The 27,956-nt window shown below is 41.1% G+C and overlaps 1 protein-coding gene across 15 annotated transcripts in view; it reads left to right on the top strand.

Moving 5' to 3' along the window:
* LOC126253313 (uncharacterized) overlaps window positions 1–27,552 on the top strand; it is a 155,547-nt gene extending 127,995 nt beyond the window's left edge. For 9 of the 15 annotated variants that reach the window (XM_049954554.1, XM_049954549.1, XM_049954557.1 and 6 more), the window contains 3 exons: window positions 2,446–2,733; window positions 7,232–7,504; window positions 27,300–27,552. In XM_049954554.1, the coding sequence (XP_049810511.1) occupies window positions 2,446–2,733; window positions 7,232–7,504; window positions 27,300–27,529 (791 nt within the window). In that variant the 3' untranslated portion in view covers window positions 27,530–27,552. Of the gene's footprint in view, window positions 1–2,445; window positions 2,734–7,231; window positions 7,505–22,121; window positions 22,327–27,299 lie in introns of all 15 variants that reach the window. The other 6 variants (XM_049954558.1, XM_049954551.1, XR_007545940.1 and 3 more) reach the window with 5 other exon arrangements.
* Window positions 27,553–27,956: the final 404 nt, after the last annotated feature.

The raw sequence follows: 27,956 nt of genomic DNA, 5'->3' as shown, positions 1-27,956 counted from the left end.
TACACCAGTATCGTCAAAAAATTTACGTAGTTATGGTAAATGATACAGATATTTTAAATGTATAAATGATATTATGACATTTTTGTCTGCACAGGTGTGTATCTGAGTTGCTCTAGAGGTTTATGTATTTTTGAAAAGTGATACAGCTTTTTAGGGGTGGAAATACATTCAGTTCAACAATTATTGTCTATATCTTTACATACTATGGGGTGCTCAAAAAGTCTCTCCGTAGTGCCGTATGATTGTTAGCCGCGTGTGCCGTATGATTGTTGGCCTGCATGTGTTACTTCCCTTCAAGTGGAGTGTGCCAACATTCCACTGATTCGTTTATGCTAGCCAGCTTCAGTAGCACCGTTGGTGTGTGTCGTTACGTGTTGTCGTTAACGTTTAAGTTTAGTTCCTTCGTTCGTTCGTTTCCTTTGTGTCACTGGTATAATGAAGAACGTGTGTTTTTAGTCGAACAAGTATTCAAAGCTAGCGGTAAATACACAGTTTCAGTTAGTCGAACATTTAGTTCAGTTTTCCGGAGTCAACACTCCCACATCGCGATACTGTGCGAGATTTGATTAACAAATTTCGAAGTGCGGGTTCAGTGAAGATGCACCGAGAAGTGGTAGTCCTAGGGTTTTTCTAAGGATAAACAACTCGATATTTCCGATAAAATATCCATGACTTCGAACAAGTCAGTAAGAAAACTCGCCCACACAGCTGTAAGGAAAAAATTAGAACTTTTCCCATACAAAGTGACAGTCGTGCAACAAATGAAAAATACTGATCATGGCAAGAGACTGCATTATTGCAAATGGTTCAAAAATTTCGTTCAACAAAATGGGTTCAATATTCTTAATGAAACCTTTTTTAAGTGATGAGGCGTGGTTTCATTTATCCTGGTACATGAACTCACCAAATTCTCGTATGTGGAGTATTGCAAATCCATTGTATATGAATGAGAAACCACTTCACTACGTGTAAATAGGAGTTTGGATTGCATACGTCACGCGCGGCTAACAATCATACGGCACTGCGTATGTGTGGAAGTGAAGAGAGGGAGAGAAAGAGAGAGAGAGAGAGAGAGAGAGAGAGAGAGAGAGAGAGAGTGAAGTGGGGGAGTAGCATTAGAGGGACAGGTTGTGAGGAAAGGAGGTGGAAATTACTGATGGTGAAGAATTTTTCCTGGAAAAACTATTAGATTGCTGCCAAAAAATCATTTCGCAAATCGTAACACAAGGCAACCAGTTCATGTGATGTGGTGGGTACAATACTGAGCACGGTCCACCTCCTTTACACCCACCGAAGAGTGTGTCAGAAGTATTGTAGTCGTACACGTACTACTAACGACTTGGCTCAGCAGGGGTCTTACTTAAGATTCTGTCAAATTTGACTGAGTATCTGACTCCAGTTCAAAATAGGTTTTCATTCACCGTCTTGGTATGCCATTAATCACCTGAACTATTCGCACATCTAACTATTCCCTTGACTTCACAAAACCAAATTTTCCTTCTATATAGTTGGAGATAATTTTAACGAATATCATGAAAACTACCAGAGGAAACGATGCAGAACTGCAGCTGTTCAGAGTTCACCGTTGTTTTCATGTGATCTCTCTTATCAAACGGAATAATAATTCAAAAGTTCCAAATTCCGGAATTCGAGAATATATTGGTTTGTACTGAAACTCACATTGTGCTACGAATAACTACAGCAAAAACATTTATTAATGTTATCAGTTATGGTTGTTACATAGCGTAAAACGCCAGTAAGACATTTTCTGTAGTATCTACCAAAACTTTAACTTTGAAAACCATTATTATTGCCACTACTTTCAATGTTTTCAATTATCATTAGCCACGGCATCTTGAAGACTATCATTTTCTTAAATATGATTGACACAATCGTAGACTGCGGATATAATTGATGTTTTCATAGCAGCTTATGGTGATTACTAAGATCTTCGACAAAAATCGATAAGCACTGTAATACCAACGAAAATAACCGACGCACTTCTAATAACAGGCAATAACATACTCAAATAGGAGCGTTAGTTCTTAAATTTTCATGTCACTGGACGACTGTCTGAAAATCTTAGATATACGACGTCTTAACTACTGTTCGGTCCCTTCTCATATGTTTCGATGTCTCTTGATTAATGTTGCAGAGATACATCTGTTTCAAAGATTGACAATGCTCCTTTTCCACATTTTTTCCCCTCATGAGCTGCTTCCAGCTGCAATGCAGCTATTCGTCGGTGATGTGGATTCATGGTCTCATCCTCTCAACTATTCAAACTGTTCCTCGGACATTTTCGCTAACCTAGTATATCTAGTAAGAAATCATGTCATAGATTAACTGTACACGTAAAATTTTAAATTTCATTGCACCACAATGCGTTCGTCTTCTGCTTCACTCCGATGACATATTGAAATTGCTCACTTTTCTCTGCTGCAGACACAGATCTGTCAGCGGAATCGATTGGGACCGTCACTGCTACCCTAGTGACTAAAGACGCCGATGCCATTACTGAAGCTGTAACTGCTGTGACCTTGAACACAGCCAACACTTACGGTGCACAGTCAACAGTAACCAGCGTGGAACCAGAGACGGGAGTGACATACAATATTTCTGACACGGAGCTTGGCCTATTAGTGTGTCAGAACCTTCTTTTATTAGATAATTCCGTGTCCTTTATAGCGAGACGGACTCTAGGACACTATTGTAAAATTATGAATCCTACAGGTATGTACTTTCCTTGTTACACACAGATGCTGACTGTGTTGATGGCAAAATTACGTGAAATGAGGTTCTTCGTAGGTGTATAGGCTTTAGCGCCTGCGTAAGTTAACATTAAGGTTTTCAGACAAGCCGCATCTTGCTACAAAATAACTGTTGCCGGGTCAATGAGACTGACGTTTCGATATCGTGTGGTGTTACCTTTCCCTGGATCTGCACTTTACCGCATTCGAAACGTCTGTCTTATTCAAGCAGTGACAGTACATGACAGTACAGGAAGCTACACGACAATGGGTTTTATGTGTTAAATATTCATTTAGCATATGTTGATCAATAAAAACAATCGAACATCATTCGAATATTTGTTACTTATAGTGCTACCTTGAATATCAGGTACATTATTTATTTCTTTAGGTTTCATTTTTCAGTTTTCTTCCACTGTACTGAATGATGTTGACAAAATACTGGATGCCGTTAATTGTCAGCACCTGGTGCTGAGTCATACAAACTGGTGGTATCAAGTGAAATACAGCCGCAAACGCTATGGCTTTAAATGTTTCCGCAATGTATATATTTTACAGCTGCTGTTTCTGCCATTTAGAGGGAGACAATTATTGAAGTGTGTGAAAACAGTGCAAAAAGGAAAACGTAAATTAGTGACAAACTGCGGTGTGTACAAACTTTCTTCAACATGCAAACGACACTATTATTTTCTAATTTCGGTTATGACATGATCGATATGCCTGCCCTAATTGGACATGATGTGGTACAGACGAATAGCGGATTTGTGCACGACCCGCTAAAGTATCGGATAATGGACGCTGTCCATGACCTCCTGACCTCCTGAATGGGCTTTTTCAACCCAGAAATCGTTTTGAGGTAATTGCTGTACACCTTGTATTTAATATACCCTCACAACAAGGAGTTGTATATGGTCAGATCCGGAGAATTTGGCAACCAATCGGGGCCCATGCCACTGTCTCAGGGTACCCCAGGGCCAGAATGGGTTCCGCAAAGTGCTCCTCCAGGACATCAAACATTTTCCTGCTTCGATGGGCTAAAATTCCCTCTTGCGTGAACCACATTTTGTCGATATAAGGATGGGGGGGGTGGAGTGGTGGATGAAATCATCTTGAAAATCAACACGTACCGTTCGGTAGTAACCGTGCCATTACAATCGCACCCATTATTCTGTGATTGGACATAGCACACCGCACCCGTTGAGCGTGATGAGACTTCTCGGTCGCGAAATGCGGATTCTCAGTCTTCGAAATGCGCCAATTTCGCTTATTGACGAACCCATCCAAATGAAAGTGAGTTGCGTCGCTAAAGCAAGCCACGCATACGCATACTACTTCCCATCGTGCTTCCCGGCCAACCATGCAGTCTGAACATCCTAACGCAAACCGTTCAGAAGTCATGACAATTTTATTTTGTATAGTTCAGTGTCACCCTGCACTAATAGAACATCGATCGTGTTTTCTATTTGTAAACTCGTGGCACTTAGTAATGTTCATATAGCACATATCTCTTTGCCAGTAGCGCTACTGAAAACCTAACCGCCACAGTCGTCCTTTATTTATAAAGTCATAGAAGAATAATCTTGGTGTGTGTGTGTGTGTGTGAAAAACTGTAGAGCACCTACATGGTGGTTACAACTTACTGAAATTCCATACATGCGACGTTAACATGACGACGCCTTTGTGGTCAGGTAATGAATATGGTGATGCTCACATGTGCTACCATATGCATCTACGAGGCCTGTTCAGAAAGTAAGCTCCGATTGATTGCCAAATTGAAACCACAGTGAACATCAGAAATGTTTTACTTGTAACAATTAGCTACACCTTTCAGCTACTTCTCTACGTAGTCGCCGTTCTGACTTAGACTTTTGTCATAGCGTTGTACCAACTTTTCAATAGCCTCATCATAGAAGGCAGCCGCCAGTGCTTTCCGCCAATTCTCCACGCTGGCCTACACCTCGTTGTCTGTGTCAAAAGACAGCGGTTCATGTGACCAGAGATGAAACTCAGGGGGAGACAATTGCGGACTGTATTGTGGGTAATCTAACATTTCCATTTGAAAACGATGCAGGAGCATCTTCATTGCCCCTGCAGAATGCGGCTGAGAATTGTCTTGAAGAAGAAACAGCACGACAGTTATGTAATGTTAGCTGCATAGCTTCAGGCGAAATTTCTCACCAGGCCCTCGTACTTGGCGGCAGACACTATTTTCTAGACATCTTTACGCACTCACTGCGAGCTCAGAAATGAGAAGAGCGACGTGATGCTAACTGGGGTTATACTAGAGACACTACCCAACACATCTGTGCAAAGCTTTATCGGATTTTCATAGTCGTTTCCATTTCGCGACCGATCGGAGCTACTTTCTGAACGCCCCTCGTAATTTCGAAAGGACTAAAACTTTAATGTTATCTATTAACAGTAAATTTATACGAACATTTATGGTGCAAATGGGGATGTTTTAATAATATATCAATTGTGAAAATTGCATGTCATTGGCGGATACAGTTCCAAAATTCTGAAGGAATGAAAGCAAGTGTCAAGACACACATAGCATTCTACATAGCTGTCACTGCCAGTAATAAAATCTTGGAGTATTGAGCGGTGAGGATATTTTTAAGCACTTTAAGGCTCTGAAATACATATTGCGATAGTGCATACTACAGCAGTTTGTTTCTTTAAGGAGCAATATGTATCGTTATTAAGGGGTATCACAATGTTGCGTAGGCAAATCTAGGATGTAGAAAGGAAAGTACAAAAAATTTTCGATACTACAAGATATAATACAGGTGCACGTAGAGAAGAGCAGAAAAAAATTACACGATGTAGTGTAGCACCAGTCATTTACGAATGAATCAGTATTATTTTCAAGAAACCTAAGGCTAAACGGACGTAGGAAAAATGTGATATAAAATGCACGGTTGTCAGATGGATAAAACGAACAATTGAGGTTGAAGGTATAAACCTGAAGAGTGTAACGGAAATTTGGCTCTTATGCTTCATAACGGAAGCAACACCAAATAAAAATCATGATACTGTCTAGGAAGCAGCTGACCTAGAAAAAGTTTAGCACGGTTCGAGGTGCTCCAAAAATTAAACTAATAAAACGTTAGTTATTATCTTGAAGGAAAAGCAGACGATATACAATAGGTATGAAATTCTAGTGGGAGAATTACGATTGGAAAGAGATGTATTCAGATAAAAAGGTCAAGATGCAGGAATTAAATCCTTCCTCTATTATATTCAATCTGTATGTTACAGATGCAAATAAAGAAAGGAATCAAAAGTAAATGATTCATAGGTTCGAAGGGAGAATTCAAATTAAGGCTGAAAACAATGAGTGACAATTTCACTATTATATTCCTATTTTTGTTTTGTTTTTTTTGTTGAATGTTTTCAAGTAAGCACAATAAAAGCAAGCACACATGTTTCATCAATATCGTCATTTATAGTGAAAGCTTATTTTCACCAAGCCCAAATTATGAACATCAGGAGGTGACTTTGTGTCCTAGGTACAGTAGTGGATACATAAAAGGCTCAGGGAGCGGGCGATAAAAATATGTTGGGCTACCTTTACTTTTACTGTAATAAAAAATAATCAAGTCACACTCAAAGTTTAAGAAAGTTTTATATAAACTGATTAAACATATATACAAGACAAGGCCATTTTACACTATAGAAGAGTTACAATTGTGGTCCTCTTCCTTAAATGATTAATTTCATGCGCCTATCCTTCATTTGAAATTGGTCAATTACCTCGCCAATAGGACAGTCAATGTCAGGGTGAGTGTTCGAAAGAGCTAAGCCATTAAGTCGATCTTCCTTCAATGTCGACCTCAGCCATGTCTTTGTACGTCGCAGTGGTGAATAACTATTGCAGCAATAAATGTAGGTAGACAAGCAAATATCTTGTTCAGCTTGTGAAAAATGGGATAGTCAGATCTAGGACAGACAGACAACGCTTGCATAACAGAATCTCGATCATTAAGAGCGTTTATGCTCGTTTGCATGTACTGAAGAATCTCGCCCATTAGTCTCTTTTTTAATCATCAAGAGAGATTGTTCTTCAAAAAACGGTATTTAGGTTAAGCATTGGTTCAAATTATGTGCCAGATCTTTACCGTTATGATTCAGTAGTTGTGATGGCGAAAGTATGTTGAATTTTAAATGATAATGCTACTTAGGAAAGTACAACTACTCTATTCGGCCGAGTCGAATCACGAAATATATAATTGAATACCGTGCGGTCTGACTGGCGGGGACGGCCGTTTGTGGCAATGCTACCGTCCCCGCATAGGGGTTGAGGGGAACCTCGCGCACCAGCCATATGTATCCGCCACTGCCTAGGTAGAACCGTTTTCATTCCGTCCTGTATGGTCACTTCACTTTACTGCTTGTTCTTCCAACATAACATTAAAAATATAGTAATGCATGTTCTTCGAGACAAATGCCCAGAAATATGTACCTGGATTTGTTGTTAGGTACAGGAACGAGTACGGCCGCCACCACGGAAGTGATGTCTGTACGCCAGCTTACCACAACAGCGGTCGCTGGCTCATCTGAAGGACCTTTCAACACAAGTCGTGTCCCTGATGCTGAGCAAGCTGCAACGAGCTTGACGCAACAACAGGAACCCTCTTCACACATCTCGTCCTTGACCACACTCAGACAATTGTGCAGACATCAGAGTGAAGTAAAGAATAAAATGTTTGGACCATTTTTACCGGGGCTCTGCAAGCACGTCGCTGAACCAGGTAGAAACGTTGCCCTACGAGATTAATGTTAATATTAACAGAGATGAGTACTGCTTATTGAATTATTCGCTTGTTGGATTATGGTTGCTACGATATTATTAATCGATTATTATATCTTATTTGTAGTTAACTGTTGCTACTGAGTTTCACATTGTCATTTTCGCATTTGGAGATTGTGAATCGTGTCGCAGTGGCCCGTTATCGGTTAGAGAGCCCGCACAATAAACTTGCAAGGTTGGCTGCCGACCTCCCCTCAATAGTTCATATCATAGCATCGCCAGTGAATGTAAACCTCAAGAGACCTTTCGCATAAACAGGGCACTATTTCATGAAAGCCGTGTGACAGAGATCCACCAATTGAAACTAATGTGACTAAGTGTAGCACTCCGCCAAATCGGTGTTATAAGCATGCCAGCAATGTCAGACCGGCAATGTGTACCTGTAGGTAGGACAGTTCTGGCCAATATCTACACCAGCTGCCGCCCACTGGAAATTCGCCCTCATCTTCTGTAGAAATTAATATCTTCTTGGGTGTAACGCCACTTTGGAATTGAGTAGCGTAGTATATTCCTTGTTATTACTTCTTTTCATTGTCTTTTAACTTTTATCTGGTTTTGCACTACAAGAATTATTGTGTTTCTTGTATACCTTGAGTTTGAAAATTTGTGCACGCCAAGAAGGCGTTTTAGTTAAATAAAGTGTGTTCAAACTTGATCGTTAGTTCTTTCCTGCCGACAGTGGGACACTACAAAAGGAGCTGTGGACGCTAGAAAAGAAGCGGCAACTAGAAAAAGGGGAACATTTCCTGCATATTCTTTGTTTCAGTTCAACCGAGGGGCTACAGCAGCGATGGCAAACAGAAACATTTGCACCTTTAATACCAGCCCGCAGAGCATGGCAAGAAAATAGTTTTCTCCTTTTAAGAGGATCGATGTGACCTTGGTGACTCTATAGGGTCAGGATCATCTTATTGTTTCAATGAACATCACTGAAACTCATAAATCCCCAATGATCTTACCAGAGATTATAGGTTATCTGAATTGTCTAAGAAAAACTTTAATTAGTTGACAGGGCGAGAGCATGGGTCAGCAGCATCGAGGAATAGCTGTTTTGCACCTGGAAGCAGCTCTTGACATGAACAGATGTCGAGGCCCACTACGATTCTGAGAAACAAATGCATTTTTTATCTGCAGTATTTATGAAGAGACGTGAAAAGATATGTGGTGACGCAGGACAGCAATTAAGACGTTGCACATACAAGATCTTCAGACTGTGATCCAGTTACAGAAGAAAATTTAAGAACTAAGATCCAATGAGGGTATGATATTGGCTGTCATTAGAAGCGTGTGTATTGTTTAAGTTAGTTGTGATTGATATTTATGGAAGATCTTAGTAATGTCCCATCAGCAGCTATGAAAACTTTTATTACAGCCAAAGGTTACGGTTGTTGTCAGTCATCATCATAACGATGTGACTGTTTACAAGATAAAGTGGCTAATGATCATTTGTGACATAGAAACTAATAACAATAATAACGCTTTATGATTCAAAGATATTACAGAAAATCTCTTACTTGTGATTGACGGAAAATAATATTCAAAACTGATAACATTAATTAACAATTCTGTAAATGATGGTCGTACGACCAGATTTTCCTTGCTAACAAATGGATTTCCTATTTGCCAAGGTTGGAATTTAGGAGTTATCACTCCATTTGATAAAAGAGATGACACAGAAACATCTGAGGACTCAGAAAAGCTTCGTTCTACATCGTTTCCTCCGGTAGTTCTTACGACATGCATTACAATTATCTCCAACTTCGTACAAAAACAATTAGATTTCACGAAATCAAGATTTCATGCAACATTTAGCTTTGGCGATAGCACAACTGATTAATTGCAGCCCGTGACTGAAAATGAACCATTGTTTTGAATGGGAGTCAGATGTACAGAAAATTCTGGCAGATTCTCAAGTAAGAGCCCTTTATAGCGAAGATGCTGGTAGTACAACTACAAGACTTACGGCACACTCTAGGTTACGTATAAACCTAATGTTTGGTGCTTAGCACTGTACTCACGACATCAAATTAATGGGCTGAGAGTCGTACAGGTTGAGAGATGCTTTGTCAGCAGCCATCTGACACAGTTAAGTCAAGAAATGTTCTGCCATGTCAGTAAATTTCATCACAGTTTCTCACAACCTGTCATTCTGTCTCTCTCTCTTTCCCCCCTCCCTCTTACAAGTGCATGAACACAGAATCAGAAATTAATAAAGATCTTGTCGATTAGCGTATCTTACAGTATTCCCAATTCTGTAATGTCTGTATTATTTATCAAACATATTAATCTTTGTCAGCAACACTCACAAGCACAACAATGTTATTTCCATAGTTATCTAAACTGTCTGTATTATTTGTGAAAATTAGGTAAGGATGTTTTCAATGCTTGTGATTTACGGTGTTAGCACTATTAAAATGTTAGCATTATATGTGAAAACTGCATAATTTACGTCAATAACTCACATACACATTATTTATGTCAAGTGTACAATGTTAACTCCACACCTAAGCTATCTCTATTATTTATCAAAATTACATTAAGACTTTGACCATACTGGAGCAATGTACAAAATTTGCTCATCTGATATGATGTGTTATTTTTCAAGAGTACGTGAGCTACATCCACAGTACACACACAATGTTAAGTGTCACAGTATTATTTTCACGTCTAAAGATCAACTTCGCAGCAAGCGATGTTCGATCTTTGAACCATGGAAGAGGGCACATTGGTTTCCCCAACATAAATATTTCCACATCGAAATTACTTTTATTATTGTTCTATAGCTGCACAAAACACATTATCCAAAATAATATGCTAAGCAAACGAAACTTCGTTTAGGCGTAAGAGGACCTTTAGCTACTTCTGCAGTGCTTGATTAGCATGTTATTTTAGACGCATATGTTTTGGTCTATTATAGAACAATAAGGCAGGCAATTTCGACGCGTAAATAACATTTTGAACCTTAAGCTGGCCGTCTACCATCATATTTCAAGCATAAATTCTACCTTTACCTCTGACCATCCACAGGCTGACGCCCATTGTCTGGTTATGGGACACACTCTCTCTCTCTCTCTCTCTCTCACACACACACACACACACACACGCACACACACTGTCAGCTTCTGACCGGAATACAAATTGAGTTGAGTTCTGAAAGCGTGTTTATTTAGTTACTTACTTAGTTTTCACAAGAGAGGTGACACAAAAAACTGTGATCACAGAAAAATTGCGGATCTGTATCCTTTGCTTCTATCATTTGCACATTTTTGAAAATTGTTTTCAACATAGATGAAAGAAAATTATATTTCATGAAAGTAGGAGAACAAGTAGGATTTAGATGTAGACATTGCACAGTTGATGGCAGAGATGTCCTTTGTTGACGTTAGGGGGGGGGGGGGGGTTATTTCTTGTACCACTTGTGTTGCTAACTTCAACCATTGCCTGTTTCCAAGCGCAGATTACAGTTAGATGTGGAAATAACATTGTGTCTCTTGACATAAGCGTTGTGTGCATGTTGCTGCAAAGCTTATAGATTTTTGATAAATAATGAAGACATTTTGGATGCGGAAATACCATACGTTCCACCAGTATTATCAAAAACATCACGTAATTTTGGTAAATGATACAGATATTTTGAATGTATAAATGATATTATGAGATTTTTGTCTGCGCAGCTGTGTGTCTGAGTTGCTCTAAAGGTTTATGTATTTTTCTAAAATGATACAACTTTTTAGGGGTGGAAATACATTAAGTTCAACAAGTATTGTCTATATCTGTACATACTATGGGGTTTTCAAAATGTCAGTCAGCTTCTGACTGGAATACTAATTGAGTTGAGTTCTGAATGCGTGTTTATTTAGTGGGAACTGAAAATTATCATTGCCTTTCCTGCTTAGCGTATGATTTTAGGCAATTTGCGGTTTTTGTAGTAATAGATCAGAAATACACACAACTTAGTGATACTTTCATCTACTTTGGGGGGGGGGGGGGGGGGGGTGGAGGGGGTCGTTGTGTCCTGCACTAATTCTTATACAAACACCAATCATTGTTTTTTTCCAAATGCATATTAAAGTTAGACGTGAAGATAACGTCGTAACACTTGACAAAATCGTTGTGTGCATGTTGCTGACAAAGCTCATATGTATTTTTGATAAATAATAAAGACGTTTGGAAAAGGGAATATCGTAATTTACACTACAACTGTCAACAGCGTTATGTATTTTTGATAAATAAATACTGAAATATTTAAATAAAATTGTGACAATTCTATCTGCACATATGTGTGTATGTTTCTGAGCTGCCTTTCTATATCTGAGCATAATACTAGTATTTTGGACGAGAAATTCTTTAAGTTCGGCAAATTTTGTCCATATTTTTCCATAATAATTGTGTGCATGCAAAAACGTGTGCGCGTGTGTGTGTGTGTGAGAGAGAGAGAGAGAGAGAGAGAGAGAGAGAGAGAGAGAGAGAGTGAGTGCGTGAGAGAGAGAGAAAGAGAGAGAGAGAGAGACAGAAACAAGTTGTGATAAGAAGTGGTGAAATTTACTGAATTACGATGCAAAGTTCATTTCGACAGACATGCATGTTCAAAGCAACACAGCATCGTAATTCAGAATAATACAAGCGAACGCTCGCCATAAGCTGGAAATCCAGGTTGGAATCTCAGTCCGGCACAAATGTTCATTGGCGTCATTCCTTTCTCCTGCTGACGGTTGTCCAAGTTCGTAACTGCGAATACATTTAATGTGTTACGTAGGTGTATTGCGGTCCTGTTCTGTTCTGCTTTCTTCCAAGATATTCTGTGTGTAGCGTCTTTCTGACTTCTATAAATGTACATTCGGAGTCCAATAATCAAAGGGATTTTGGCTTCCGTGCTTTTAGCCCCCATTCCACTTACTACGAGAGGCTTAACTAATTGTCCTCCGCCGCGCGGGATGGTCGCGGGGTTAGAGGCGACATGTCACGGATTGCGCCCCCCGCCTCCTCACTCTGGCATGTGTGTGTGCGTGTTGTTCTTAGCATATGTTAGCTTAAATAGTGTGTAAGTCTAGGGACCGATGACCTCAGCAGTTTGGTCCCCTATGAATTCACGCACATTTGAACACATTTTAATTGTCCTCCCCCTCCCACTCCCCCCCCCCCCCCATATTCAGTTTTAGGCTATGTTTGTATATACCCAGCTGCAGCAACAGATACAGCTTTTTCTCTACATTGCTGTTAAGCAAGCCCGGGGCATGGCGCAGCCACACCTCCACACGTCTACATCTACATCTACATCCATACTCCGCAAGCCACCTGACGGTGTGTGGCCGAGGGTATCTTGAGTACCCCTATCGGTTCCCCCTTCTATTCCAGTCTCTGTGTGGGCTCTAATCTCTCTGATTTTATCCTCATGGTCTCCTCGCGAGATATACGTAGGAGGGAGCAATGTATTGCTTGACTTTTCGGTGAAGGTATGTTCTCGAAACTTCAACGAAAGCCCGTACCGAGCTGTCTTTATCTTTCGCGATTACTAAACGATCCTGTAACGAAGCGCGCTGCTCTCCCTTGGATCTTCTCTATCTCTTCTATCAACCCTATCTGATACGGACCCCAAACTGCTGAGCAGTATTCAAGCAGTGGGCGAACAAGCGTACTGTAACCTACTTCCTTTGTTTTCGGATTGCATTTCCTTAGGATTCTTCCAATGAATCTCAGTCTGGCATCTGCTTTACCGACGATCAACTTTATATGATCATTCCATTTTAAATCACTCCTAATGCGTACTCGCAGATAATTTATGCAATTAACTGCTTCCAGTTACTGACCTGCTATTTCGTAGCTAAATGATAAAGGATCTTTCTTTCTATGTATTAGCAGCACATTACACTTGTCTACATTGAGATTCAATTGCCATTCCCTGCACCATGCGTCAATTCGCTGCAGATCCTCCGGCATTTCAGTACAATTTTTCATTGTTACAACCTCTCGATACACCACAGCATCATCTGCAAAAAGCCTCAGTGAACTTCCGATGTCATCCACAACGTCATTTATGTATATTGTGAATAGCAACGGTCCTATGACACTCCCCTGCGGCACACCTGAAATCACTCTTACGTCGGAAGACTTCTCTCCATTGAGAATGACATGCTGAGTTCTGTTATCTAGGAACTCTTCAATCCCATCACACAATTGGTCTGATAGTCCACATGCGTGTGTGCTGTTGCTGCCCCATTTCCTCCATATCACATTTGACGCTATAAGTAGCTATCCAGGTAGTTTCCTGCTCATCCGTCTATAAGCAGACGATCTTTGCCATTAAATTCTCTGGAGAAAACCCCGACGTCCTCTGTCTCTGTCTAAGGTTTTTACGACGCTTGTGATTGGGATTCTACACCTCGTAGTATTTAGCCTACGTACTGTGCCCTATCGGCACTGGTGCCGCCTATTTTCTGACTTTCTGTTTCTGTAAGGGTGCATTTCATGGTCTGTGCTTCTAAATGGCTCGACGAGATGACGTGGCACCGGCTACCGCTAGAAGGCGCGGTGGTGGGTGGGGCTGGGAGTGACGGCTGGGACGAAAGTGGACAGTTGCGATATAGGAGCGAACTTGGGCGGACCGTGGATTGTGCAGTGTGCAAGTACTGGTCTTACGTGCCCTAGCTGTCTCAGTCCTGGTGTATGAACTGCATTAGCACTAGCTTAATACAGTGTGTTAACTGTAAGACGGCAGAGTTGCGAGGGGAGTGCGGGGAGAGGAGGAAGCAAGCATTGGCTGGCGAGGAGTGAGGAGCCGCTGGGGGGGGGGGGGGGGGGGGGACAAGGCACGCCTACCAGTTGCAGTGCTGGCACTATAAATTGCGCGTCATGCTTACACGAAAGCAGACGAAAGGCTTGGAAGTAAAACTCGCTTTAAATGGTGTTCGTAAACGAAACTGAAATCGTCATGTACATTGAAATCTATACAGGGTGCTACAAAAAGGTACGGCCAAACTTTCAGCAAACATTCCTCACACACAAAGAAAGAAAATATGTTATGTGGACATGTGTCCGGCCGGAAACGCTTACATTCCATGTTAGAGCTCATTTTATTACTTCTCTTCAAATCACATTAACCGTGGAATGGAAACACACAGCAACAGAACGTACCAGCGTGACTTCAAACACTTTGTTACAGGAAATGTTCAAAATGTCCTCCACTAGCGAGGATACATGCATCCACCCTCCGTCGCATGGAATCCCTGATGCACTGATGCAGCCCTGGAGAATGGCGTATTGTATCACAGCCGTCCACAATACGAGCGTGAAGAGTCTCTACATTTGGTACCGTGGTTGCGTAGACAAGAGCTTTCAAATGCCCCCATAAATGAAAGTCAAGAGGGTTGAGGTCAGGAGAGCGTGGAGGCCATGGAATTGGTCCGCCTCTACCAATCCATCGGTCACCGAATCTGTTGTTGAGAAGCGTACGAACACTTCGACTGAAATGTGCACCAGGTCCATCGTGCATGAACCACATGTTGTGTCGTACTTGTAAAGGCACATGTTCTAGCAGCACAGGTAGAGTATCCCGTATTAAATCATGATAACGTGCTCCATTGAGCGTAGGTGGAAGAACGAAACTAAAATGAGCTCTAACATGGAAATTAAGCGTTTCCGGACACATGTCCACATAACATCTTTTCTTTATTTGTGTGCGAGGAATGTTTCCTGAAAGTTTGGCCGTACCTTTCTGTAACACAGTGTATATAAAAATGAATGTATGTATGTTTATCTACTATGCGCTCACAAACCGTTCATTTGATTGCAATGAAACTTTCGTGAGTTATTCTCCGGACGCCCGAAAAGAGTAATAGACAATCTTTCAACATTTAGATTACTGTTGCATGCGTAGCCCAACTGATTAGGTAAAGGCTTGTCATGCAGCGGACCCGGGTTTGATTCCCACTGCTCGCAATTTTTTATTTCATTCCCCGCAATGTTAAACTATTAATTATGAAATTTAAATGTACTTAAACAGGTCATATAGTATAACGTAACGGTCAATCTCTATATACGAGGGCTATTCCGAAAGTAAGGTCCGATAGGTCGCGAAATGGAAACCACGGTAAATATCAAAAATGTTTTATTTGCAACAGTTAGATACACCTTGCAGCTACTTATCTCCATAGTCGCCGACCCGACTTAGACGTGTATCGTAGCGTTGTACCAACTTTCCCATACCCTCGCTATAGAAGGCAGCCGCCAGTGCTCTCCGCCAATTCTCTACGCTGGCCTGCGGCTCGTTGTCTTGTGCCGAAATGTTGTCTTCATAACCAGCGGTTCATGTGACCTGAGCTGAAACTCAGAGGGAGACAATTACGGGCTGTATTGTGGGTAATCTCACATTTCCATTTGAAAACGATGCAGGAGCATCTTCATTGCCCCTGCAGAATGCGGCTGAGAATTGTCTTGAAGACGAAACAGCACGACAGTTATGTAATGTTAGCTGCATAGCTTCAGGGGAAATTTCTCACCAGGCCCTCGTACTTGGCGGCGGACACTATTTTCTAGACATCTTTACGCACTCACTGCGAGCTCAGAAATGAGAAGAGAGACGTGGTGCTAACTGGGGTTATACTAGAGACACTACCCAACACATCTGTGCTAAGCTTTATCGGATTTTCATAGTCGTTTCCATTTCGTGACCGATCGGACCTTACTTTCGGAATAGCCCTGGTATATAAATGAATGTATGTATGTCTGCCCTCTGTACGTTTTGAATTTGGAAATGTACAGTAATATGAATGTGTTTCGAAATAATACAGTAACCAGCAATACGGTAGCAAGGAAAAATGAAATATAAGGTAATTCGGACGAAATAGGGGGCTCCTTCAAAGTGATCACGAACAAAATATCTGAAATGGAAACTCACCTTTTCTTGCTAGGCGTTTGTGGTGATAAGCCAGGATGATTCTTGGAAAACTGTTTGAATCTTCCAATGCTACGCATGCTTTGTCCTGTGTATGTAGCAAAAAAAATGGTTCAAATGGCTCTGAGCACTATGGGACTTAACTGCTGTGGTCATCAGTCCGCTAGAACTTAGAACTACTTAAAACTAACTACCCTAAGGACATCACACACATCCATGCCCGAGGCAGGATTCGAACCTGCGACCGTAGCGGTCACGCGGTTCCAGACTGTAGCACCTAGAACCGCACGGCCACACCGTGTATGTAGCAGCTCTCAATGAAGATTTGTAAATGGGGTGAAGCAATTTTCTCTGCTCCCTTTCCCTTTCGCAGCATTCAATCACACGCAACATAATTTTGCGAGCATCGCTACGTAATACTGGTTTCCTTCTAACCGTAGGCCTACCGGTAGGGGTTGTTGGCGACTCCAGAGATGGGCCAGGAACTGCCTCTTCACTCATTTTGATCATGTTTAGCACAACTGCACAATAAAGACACGCAGAACAGTACAGCGCAAAACAATAACGAAGCCGACGACAATGGCTACCTTGTACAACACAGTCAGCTACGTAATTTTGGCAGCAGTCGAAACTGCGTGCCTACCGAAGTCTCCCGACGTTTACCGATTCAGGACTAGGGAGAGGTCTGCCATCTAAAAGTTTACACACTGTAGTTATGACTTATCCGGTGGAGCACTCTACTGCTCTTCAGACTTGAAGGTGGTGGATGCACAACGTGATGAAAAAGTAAATTATGGCGGAAGTGATGTAACTTTCGTGAAACACAGCTGGAGCGGATCTGTTGTGACTGTTAGAGGAACATGGCGCCTTGTGACCCAGCAGAGAACAAGGGAAGATATGTTTCGTGTTTTAAACTTCAAGGTACTGTTTAAGTACATACTTATTCTGCAAAGTCTAATTCCTGAAGTACTCAAGGTGACGATGCATTTGACGGGATCATTTTAATGCAGTCATGTTAATTGCCTGTCAAGGATTCTTGGAGGCTGCGCGTTTCAAAGAGTTGGACGTATTGTTCCAAATAGTTGGCTAAGACTGGCTTACTGAGTGCTTCACATAATGATTTTCCTAACTGTTATTTTAACGCACTGATGTTAATTATTAGTATCCCATTTTGAATATTGGTACATTTCAAAGGTTTCGTTAAATCCTTTCGTATGGTTTGAAATTAACGCTGTTATGAGGAGCGGGTAATTTTGCTGCCTGATGGCTAGTATTTCTGTTAATGTCAGTTAATGATTTTCTGCGGCATATATGTTTTCCAGTTATTTTTGGAATTCTAAAAAAAAATATGATTGATACGTCTTTCGATCTGCCATATCAGTGGCTATTAGTTTACACGTTTTTCATCGGCTTGGGTATTGACTCTGATTCACAGTCTGTTCAAGTCTAGTCTCTTTTTACAGTATGCGGCAGTTTATTACTGTTTTGTTAAGATTGTCTGTACTTGGTACATCTTAATAAATGTTGTTGTTGTTGTCTTCAGTGCTGAGACTGGTTTGATGCTGCTCTCCATGCTACTCTATCCTGTGCACGCTTCTTCATCTCCCAGTAACTACTGAAACCTACATCCTTCTGAATCTGCTTAGTGTATTCATCTCTTGGTCTCCCTCTACGATTTTTACCCTCCACGCTGCCCTCCAATGCTAAATTTGTGATCCCTTGATGCCTCAAAACATGTCCAACCAACCGATCCCTTCTTCTAGTCAAGTTGTGCCACAAATTTCTCTTCTCCCCAATCCTATTCAGTACCTCCTCATTAGTTATGTGATCTACCCATCTAATCTTCATCATTCTTCTGTAGTACCACATTTCAAAAGTTTCTATTTTCTTCTTGTCCAAACGGTTTATCGTTCAAGATTCACTTCCATACATGGCTACACTTCATACAAATACTTTCAGAAACGACTGCCTGACACTTAAATCCATACTCGATGTTAACACATTTCTCTTCTTCAGAAACGCTTTTCTTGCCATTGCCAGTCTACATTTAATATCCTCTCTACTTCGACTATCATCAGTTATTTTGCTCCCCAAATAGCAAAACTCCTTTACTACTTTAAGTGTCTCATTTCCTTATCTAATTCCCTCAGCATCACCCGAGTTAATTCGTCTACATTCCGTTATCCTCGTTTTGCTTTTGTTGATGTTCATCTTACATCCTTCTTTCAAGACACTATCCATTCCGTTCAACTGCTCTTCCAAGCCCTTTGATGTCTCTGACAGAATTACAATGTCATCGGCGAACCTCAAAGTTTTTATTTCTTCTCCATGGATTTTAATACCTACTCCGAATTTTCCTTTTGCTTCGTTCACTGCTCGCTCAATATACAAATTGAATAACATCGAGGAGAGGCTACAACCCTGTCTCACTGCATTCCCAACCACTGCTTCCCTTTCGTGTCGCTCGACTCTTAAAGCTGCCATCTGGTTTCTGTACAAATTGTAAATAGCCTTTCGCTCCCTGCCACCTTCAGAATTTGAAAGGGAGTATTCCAGCCAACATCGTCAAAAGCTTATCTTAATAAATATGTTTCGAAATTATACCCTAATTCACTTTATGTCAGTCGCGCCACGTCTTTACTCCCCTCTTCCTGTTATGATAACCTAGTGTGACAGCTAGTGACTGGCTGTTTCATAAGACCTTATCGGAGCCGACAACGGCACCCTGGATCTGGATGTTGTCAGTAGTCCTCCGGCGGCAGCGCTGGTGGATCCTCGCCTTCTGTCGTGTTGTGACATCCTCTTCGCTACGACGAACATCGAAGGTAGGCGCCCCGTCTCTAAGCTTTTGCTTGAACGAGAGATCCTCATCGCCGACCTGCTTCATACGGAGGACATAGATGACGTCTTTCCACTTCTGTCTTCTTGATGAAGTCATTATCCTCTACTTCGTATGAGAGCCCGACGAGCGACGAAGGACATGATGCGGCCAAATGTTGCACTTTATTAACTTGTCCGACATTTCCACTTACTCCACCCGTGTAACAATCCATATCACGTCTCGCGGGATGTATCTCGGTAGCCGTTGTCTGGCGTTATAGCTTTCTCGACCTTTCTCCTGTGCGTCATGGTAAATACTGAATAACTAGTAGTTATCTATGGTCGGGTTTGAATTGGCGTTTCGCTGCGCGACAGCGAGCGGCGCCAGCCGTTACGCCCCACTGCAAACAGTCCAGCTCGCGGCAGTGTTTCTACAGTTGTTACTGGTCGGACAAAAGTATTGGAGGCTCTCATCTTCAAGTTCACTGGAACATTATTAATCGTCATATGAGCTAAATTTTTCTGGACGTTCCCTAACACAGCCCTATCATTGATGGGAGTTCTTCTGTTCGGTTACCTTTCCCTCTAGGTCTCCCGTTACACTATGAGACTCCACTTTACACATTTCAGTTTTGTCCTTCTTACTTCGTTATGTCCTTCATTCGTCCGCCAATAGGCCTTTCACCTTTGCTTAGCAAGAGGAATTCAGCACAGCATGTCATTAGTCCATCTCTCAACGTTTTGTCTCGCCAAGTGCCCAGTCCTTCAACTACCACTACCACGCTCTCAACAACCGTCTCTCCCCTTATCAATTTTCCTCTTTTCCGATCTTCTTCTTCTTCTTCTTCTTCTTCTTCCCAGTTTTCTCTATGTTTTCGAAACATAACAAACACACTGCGGATAGGCGTGGCACGAATCCGGAGAAGATTTTATTGCAAGTTTCCCAACGTTTTTTTGTAATGTGAAAGGGCAAGGGTACTAAACAACTGACATTCAATTTGTGAATGCTATAAGACGGTAGGTACTTGAATTGCGGTGCTAAGTATTGATTTTCATGCATACTGAGCAGCACCTAAAATAGACTAAAATGAATTTCAAACTCACGGGTGAATTGTATCTGAAAATTGTTCATTATTTATACACTACTGGCCATTAAAATTGCTACTCCACGAAGATGACGTGCTACAAATGCGAAATTTAACCGAGAGGAAGAAGATGCTGTGATATGCAAATGATTAGCTTTTCAGAGCATTCACACAAGGTTGGCGCCGGTGGTGACACCTACAACGTGCCGACACGAGGAAAGTTTCCAACCGATTTCTCATACACAAACTGCAGTTGACCGGCGTTGCCTGGTGATACGTTGTTGTCATGCTTCGTGTAAGAAGGAGAAATGCGTACCATCACGTTTCCGACTTTGATAAAGGTCGGATTGTAGCCTATTGTGCTTGGGGTTTATCGTTTCGCGACATTGCTGCTCGCGTTGGTCGAGATCCAATGACTGTTAGCAGAATATGAAATCGGTGGGTTCAGGAGGGTAATACGGAACGACGTGCTGGATCCCAACGGCCTCGTATCACTAGCAGTCGAGATGACAGGCATCTTATCCACATGGCTGTAACGGATCGTGCAGCCACGTCTCGGTCCCTCGGTCAACAGATGGGGACGTTTGCAAGACAACAACGATCTGCACAAACAGTTCGACGACGTTTGCTGCAGCATGGACTATCAGCTCGGAGACCATGGCTGCCGTTACCCTTTACGCTGCATCACAGACAGGAGCGCCTGCGATGGTGTACTCAACGACGAACCTGGGTGCACGAATGGCAAAACGTCACTTTTTCAGATGACTCCAAGTTCTGTTTACAGCATCATGATGATCGCATACATGTTTGGCGACATGACGGTGAACGCACATTGGAAGCCTTTATTCGTCATCGCCAAACTGGTGTATCACCTGGCTTGATGGTATGGGGTGCCATTGGTTACACGTCTCGGTCACCTCTTGTTCGCATTGATGGCACTTTGAACAGTGGACGTTACATTTCAGACGTGTTACGACCCATGGCTGTAGCCTTCATTCAGTACCTGCGAAACCCTACATTTTAGCAAGATAATGCACGACCGCATGTTTCAGGTCCTGTACGGGCCTTTCTGGATACAGAAAATGTTCGATTGCTGCCCTGGCCAGCACATGTTCCAGACCTCTCACCAGTTGAAAACGTCTGGTCAATGGTGGCAGAGCAACTGGCTCGTCACAACACGCCAGTCACTACTCTTGAAGAACTGCGGTATCGTGTTGAAGCTGCATGGGCAGCTGTACCTGTACACGCCATCCGAGCTCTGTTTGACTCAATGCCCAGGCGTATCAAGGCCGTTATTACGGCCAGATGTGGTTGTTCTGGGTACAGATTTCTCAGGATCTATGCACCCAAATTGCGTGAAAATGTAATCACATGTCAGTTCTAGTATAATATATTTGTCCAATGAATACCCGTTTATCATCTGCATTTCTTCTTGGTGTAGCGATTTTAATGGCCAGTAGTGTAAAATCTAGGCACATCCGCTTAACTCAACTTATCCTTTAAGTCTGATTTTTACTTGATCTCAGTTAACTACATTGGACATTGCTGAAGCAGTTATTAAGTATTTCTTAAAGTGAGTGTGAAGAAGATAAAGTAAAAGCTCTTCTACAATTTTTTTTAAGTCTGCTTACCCTGTTTCGCATTCAGTTTCTCTTATAGCTCAAAGTGTAAGGGTAATCTTGGATTAATTTCTTTTTTGTAATTTTGCAATAATGTCACACAACTCTGTTTATTGCTGAAGGACCAATACTTCTATACATAAGGAGATGTGTCCGTGTACAAAATATCCACACGATTTATGATCGCGTGGCTGGGCAACAACACACTCAACACGAGGTGTGGGGGCGAGGCTGACACCACAGAGGAAGTGATGTAACAAGCCTGGCCGTAAACAGCTAAACTTGGCGCACGAAGCGTTGGCTAACAAGTGGGTGTGGCTACTCATCACTGATTTCATCTAAGTACAAGGTGAGTCAGGAGGAAAGGTAAATGTTTTGACGAATGGCAGTATTAGTAATTCTGAACAGAAAACTTCATAGGATCATATGACTTATTCCGAATGGTTTACGAGATAGTACGCATTTCAACAACTTTAGTACGTTTTTCTTGAATAACACGAAAACCACAATCTACAGGGAAAACGTATCACAGTACAATATTATACTACATTAAACTTCCTACAAGAAAAGGTAGTATCCATTTTTTTCTAGGACTAATATTTTCCGAGAATAGAGCTCGACTATATTTAAGCTCTCGCAAGATGCTAATGCACTGTAGCTTAGGTAGATTTGATAGGCCAATTTCAGGGAGTTTCCCTTCTTGTATCAAATTGCTCTCCTTAACTTCCTCTACACTCATGTGGTGTATCGTAAACAATGACAATGTCTGAATAATACAGAAAATAATAAAGTACATCAAATATTCTATCGTGAAAACAATTCGGAACAGGGAATTTACTATACGAAGTTTCTTGTGCGGAATCACTAATACCGACGTCCCTCAATGCTTGCACCTTTTTTCCTGACTCACACGGACACTTGGAAAAAAACGAGTCACAGAAAGCGGAGCTCCAGACCGCCAAGCATTTAGAAAAAATAGCCGTATTGCTGCGTGCTGGATGAGGTATGCCATTTATGTCGGTGTAGCTTCCAGGGAGTGGTTGGAGATGCGGAAAAGGGCAGAAGGGTAATCTAATGGTCGTGTGTTCGAGTTCCTTTACGGAAGCTTTATTTTAATGTTTTTATTTTTAGTTTACTTACACCACAAATGAAACGAGATAGTCCGTACTGTATTGTATTTGACATTATGAAGCCCTATGACCAATCTTTTATGTTAATCAACTAGAGGGGAGAACAAGAGATCCACAGTTATACGGCGGGATTTCTCAAGATGAAGAAAGATTGTCATCGTACAGTATTAAAGCGTTTCCCCCCTGTAATTCACACCCCTGATGCCACCTGGAAACGTCTATTTTTTACCATCAGCTAAGGTGATTGGCCAGAAAGTTTTTAAAATTGGTTCTATCTTTCGCGAGAAGAAAAGACATAATGTTCGTAGAAGACTTGATTGAAGTACATTCCATTGTTAGTCACGAGCTATCCTCACCAATATTTGACGAAGTGATCCGTTACGCATGATTTTGTTGTCAAACTATGCGACAAGAGACAACTTTTTAGGAACGTAAACGAAGTTTGTTTTCAATTAGAAACTTTCAAAAAAAGTATAACGGCAAAAATGAGGATTTTACAACGCGCGCAAAAGGCAAGTAAACTACAACTTCCCCTATTTTTATGATGAATATTATCCCATCGCGTGCAAATTATCAATTGTAAAATAATAAAATTATTTACTTTTGTATACGAAGTTCTCGTGGACGACTTATAATCGCTTCGTCGAAATTTATTTGCAGTCCCAAATTTGTCTTTCCTTTTCATGCCTTTTGTGAAAATATTAGTAGACACAATATAATGAGCATTGTTTCAGTTTATTTGAAAAGCAAGTAAGGTAAAAACTGAAAATAAAGTTAAGAGTTTCTGCATAATGTTACGATCTCCTGTCCCCTGCATCACCTGTCTCTACTCCTTCCTAGGAGCCAATCTCGGCACGGAATCGACGCTTACATAAACGGCTAATGTCTCGGCCGATCCGGGCAAAAAACGCTCCTTTTTTTCTTTTAACCTAGGCCATCGGGAGTTCCTATTTCCGTCAGTTTCATTTCTGGTGAAGGCGTTACGAATACAATAAATTTGGAAAAAAAATTGATAACGAGTAGGCGCCGTCCCTTTGGCAGCCCAAGAGAAACGGAGAGCTCTGAGCCTCTATGACTGTCAGTTTTCAGATGCATCTTCAGCCTTTTGTACTGTGTCGTTGTCTTCAGGTGGAAGATCGGTTTTATGCAGAACTCCACGCTACTCTACCCCGTGCAGGCCTCTTTATCTCCGAATAACTACTGCAACTTACATCCTTCTGAACCTGGTAACTGTATTCATCTCTTGGTCTTCCTCTATGGTTTTTACCTCCCACACTTGCCTCCAGCACTAAGCTGGGGGTTCCTTGATGTCGCAGAACGTCTACAATCAACCGATCCCTTCTTCTAGTCTGGTTGTGACACAAATTCTCCCCCCCCCCCCTCCCTCCCCAGTTCTATTCAGTACCTCCTCAATAGTTATCTGATCTACCCATCTAATCTTCAGCATTCTTCTGTAACACCACATTTTAAAAGCTACTATTCTCTTTTCGTCTGAACCGTTTATAGCCCATGTTTCACTTACATACATGGCAACACCCAATACCAATAGTTTCAGAAAAGACTTTGTAACATTTAAGATTGAAAAGAAATACACTGTTTTTCTTCTCCAGTAGAACAAAAACAGTGTCCTAAGTACGGAATTGTTCTACCAAAAAGCAATGGACGAATTCACAAAATAAGGCTTATTAACTCTTAAATTTACATTCGAGTTAACAAATTTCTCTTCCTCAGAAACGATTTCCTTGCCATTGCCATTCCACACTTTATAACTCCTTACTTCGACCGTCATCAATTATTCCACTGCCGGCCGCGGTGGTCTAGCGGTTCCGGCGCTGCAGTCCGGAACCGCGGGACTGCTACGGTCGCAGGTTCGAATCCTGCCTCGGGCATGGGTGTGTGTGATGTCCTTAGGTTAGTTAGGTTTAAGTAGTTCTAAGTTCTAGGGGACTTATGACCTAAGATTTTGAGTCCCATAGTGCTCAGAGCCATTTGAACCATTTAAATTGTTACACTGCCCAAATACCAAAACCCATCTACTACTTTAAGTGTCTCTTTTTTCTAATCTAATTCGTTCAGCATCACCCGGTTTAATTCGGCCATATTCCATTATTCTTTTTTTGATTCTGTTGATGTTCATCTCATATCGCCCTTTCAAGACACTGCCCATTCCGTTCAACTGCTCTTCCAAATCCTTTCCCGTCCCTGACAGAATTATATGTCATCGGCAAATCTCAAAGTTTTTATTTATGCTCCGTGTATTTTAATTCCTTCTAAAATTTTTTCTTCGCTTTCCTTTACTGGCTTCTCAATGTACGCATTCAATAACATCGGGGATAGGCTAATACCCTGTCTCACTCCCTTCGCAATCACTGCTTCCTTTTTCATTCTTATAGACTCATATAACTGCCGTCTTGTTTCTGTACATGTTGCAAATAGCCTTTCGGTCTGTGTATTTTACCCCTCTAACCTCTCTGAATTTCAAATAAAGTATTCCAGTTGTCGCTGTGGAAAGCTATCCCTAAGTCTACAAATCTTATAAATATAAGTTTGGTGTCCTAAACCTATCTTGTAACGTAAGTCGTAGGGTCAGTATTGCGTCATGTGTTCCTGCATTTCTCCGAGGTCCATACTGATTCTCCCCAACGTTGGTTTCTAGCAGTTTTTCCATTGTTCTGTAAAGAATTCGCGTTATTAATTTGCCACCATGACTCATTATACTGATTTGCAATAATATTCAAAAATGGTTCAAATGGCTCTGAGCACTATGGGACTCAACTGCTGAGGTCATTAGTCCCCTAGAACTTAGAACTAGTTAAACCTAAATAACCTAAGGACATCACAAACATCCATGCCCGAGGCAGGATTCGAACCTGCGACCGTAGCGGTCTTGCGGTTCCAGACTGCAGCGCCTTTAACCGCACGGCCACTTCGACCGGCGTGCAATAATATTCATACTTTTTGAATTATATCCATAATTTTGAATTGTTTGAGATAAACTTAGCATTCTGAGGAAGTGATCTCTGGGCTGGGCTAAATAAATGTACATACGGTAGCTTATTAAAATAGGAATTGGACCCCATAAAGACGGAAATGATCTACAAGTAGAACTTAATCTAGTTAATCTACGAGGTATAGATCATCAATCCAAAATTGATGCAGCAGAAAGGACAGATACAAAACAGAGGTGCATCTGATCATGAATAATAGAGAAGAAATGTTCTCAAAAGTTAATGTGGAGAACATAAGTGATCTGATGCATGTTGCTGTTACTTTATGTATTTAAGACTCTCTGCCACGCACCTTCCACTCTATGATGTTTATTGTTTTATCTCCACAGGTGATAAAATGTCAACAGAAACCAATGAATATTCTTCCTCTATGCAAAAATCGATGGAGGCATTGGCATAGAACACGGGAAAATTTCCTTTATTACTGTGAATTATTTCAAAGAAAATGAAAATTTAAGCCGTATTAAGGGACCATGTTTGAAACTGGGAAGTTTTTTAAATAATGTATTTTAGTTGTTATTAACTGTTGCAGGAAAATAGTACAGATCGAGTAGGAAACGGTGGGTTGCCCAGTGGGCGATAAAAAGGGGGGGCTAAGACAATCTTGCAGGTAGGGCAAACACAGCTGTAAGTAGTCATCTTGGGTATTAGTGAAGCGTTTTAGCGGTAATTAGTCCTTTATTATTAGAACAGTACCGGCTGTTTTATTCGATGACATACCGGCTTTTAGAGGTGTTTTCTTCTGACGGACAACGAATTCTGGGGAAAAAAGGTTTCGAGCTTTTCCGCTCTAACGTTTTAGTTATATCTTCACCTGAAGATGTAGCTTTAGTGCCACAAAAGCGGTGGTGACTTAATTATGACTGTAATGTAAATGAAATGTATGTGTTCAGAATGTGTAGATGAACGAAATAAGTTCTTTGCTGAATTCCAACGAATAAGAGAAGACTGAGACACCGACCTACTGTAACATGGAAACGAGAGACTGGAAACTGTTGGGAGCAGCAGGACGGTTTTATTCAGTAGTGGGTGTAAAATGGCCACTGATGATGATAATGTTTAGAATGGGGTTAAAACAGTGACACTGTGATGCTTTTACGAGTTTACTTTGCTTGTTTTCACTATACTGTCTGTGGAGGTAAGCATTATTCATTTAACCGATATGATATTTATGTTGTCAACAGGTTCGACTGCACAGCCATATAAGCTGATGACAAGCTCACCTAGTGGCGAACCTATTAAAGAATCTAATGACGAATCTGTTGACGAAGCCGTTGATGAGTCTACTGATGAAGCCGCACAACCAACCACGCTGATGACAAATACTCGTCGTCATGAATCTATTGATGAATCTATTAATAAATCGCATGAAGAATGTGATCTTGAATTATATGATGATATTGTAACTTATTAAAATATACTTTATATATTCAGATACTTGGCTTTTTCATTTCTGTAATCACACAGATTAAATATGTCAACAAAAAACAAATTACTGGTCATTGCGAACAGAAATAGTTAATTACCAGTTAAACAACTTGCAGCATTATCGTCAATTCACAACACTAATTGCGTATTAAGCAACGACACTTCATTTGTAGAACTGATGATTTATGAAATACTGTTGACAGTTATTCTGGTCGTCAACTATGTTTTTAACATTGAACATACATTTTTAAAAAAATAATTTAGTTAGTAGCAGTTTCTGACACCCTTTTCCAGCTGTTGCCTGTTATTCCGTCACAGCTATTCTGGTGACGTTTAGAGTGTGTGAGACAATCAACTTTCAGTCTTTCTAATTCTATGTTAAAATTAGACCATGATTTAAGTACATGGGTGAC

Source organism: Schistocerca nitens, chromosome 4 (genome assembly GCF_023898315.1).
Source record: "Schistocerca nitens isolate TAMUIC-IGC-003100 chromosome 4, iqSchNite1.1, whole genome shotgun sequence".
NCBI classification, from domain to species: Eukaryota; Metazoa; Arthropoda; class Insecta; order Orthoptera; family Acrididae; genus Schistocerca; species Schistocerca nitens.
This window is presented reverse-complemented; position numbering and strand designations above follow the sequence as displayed.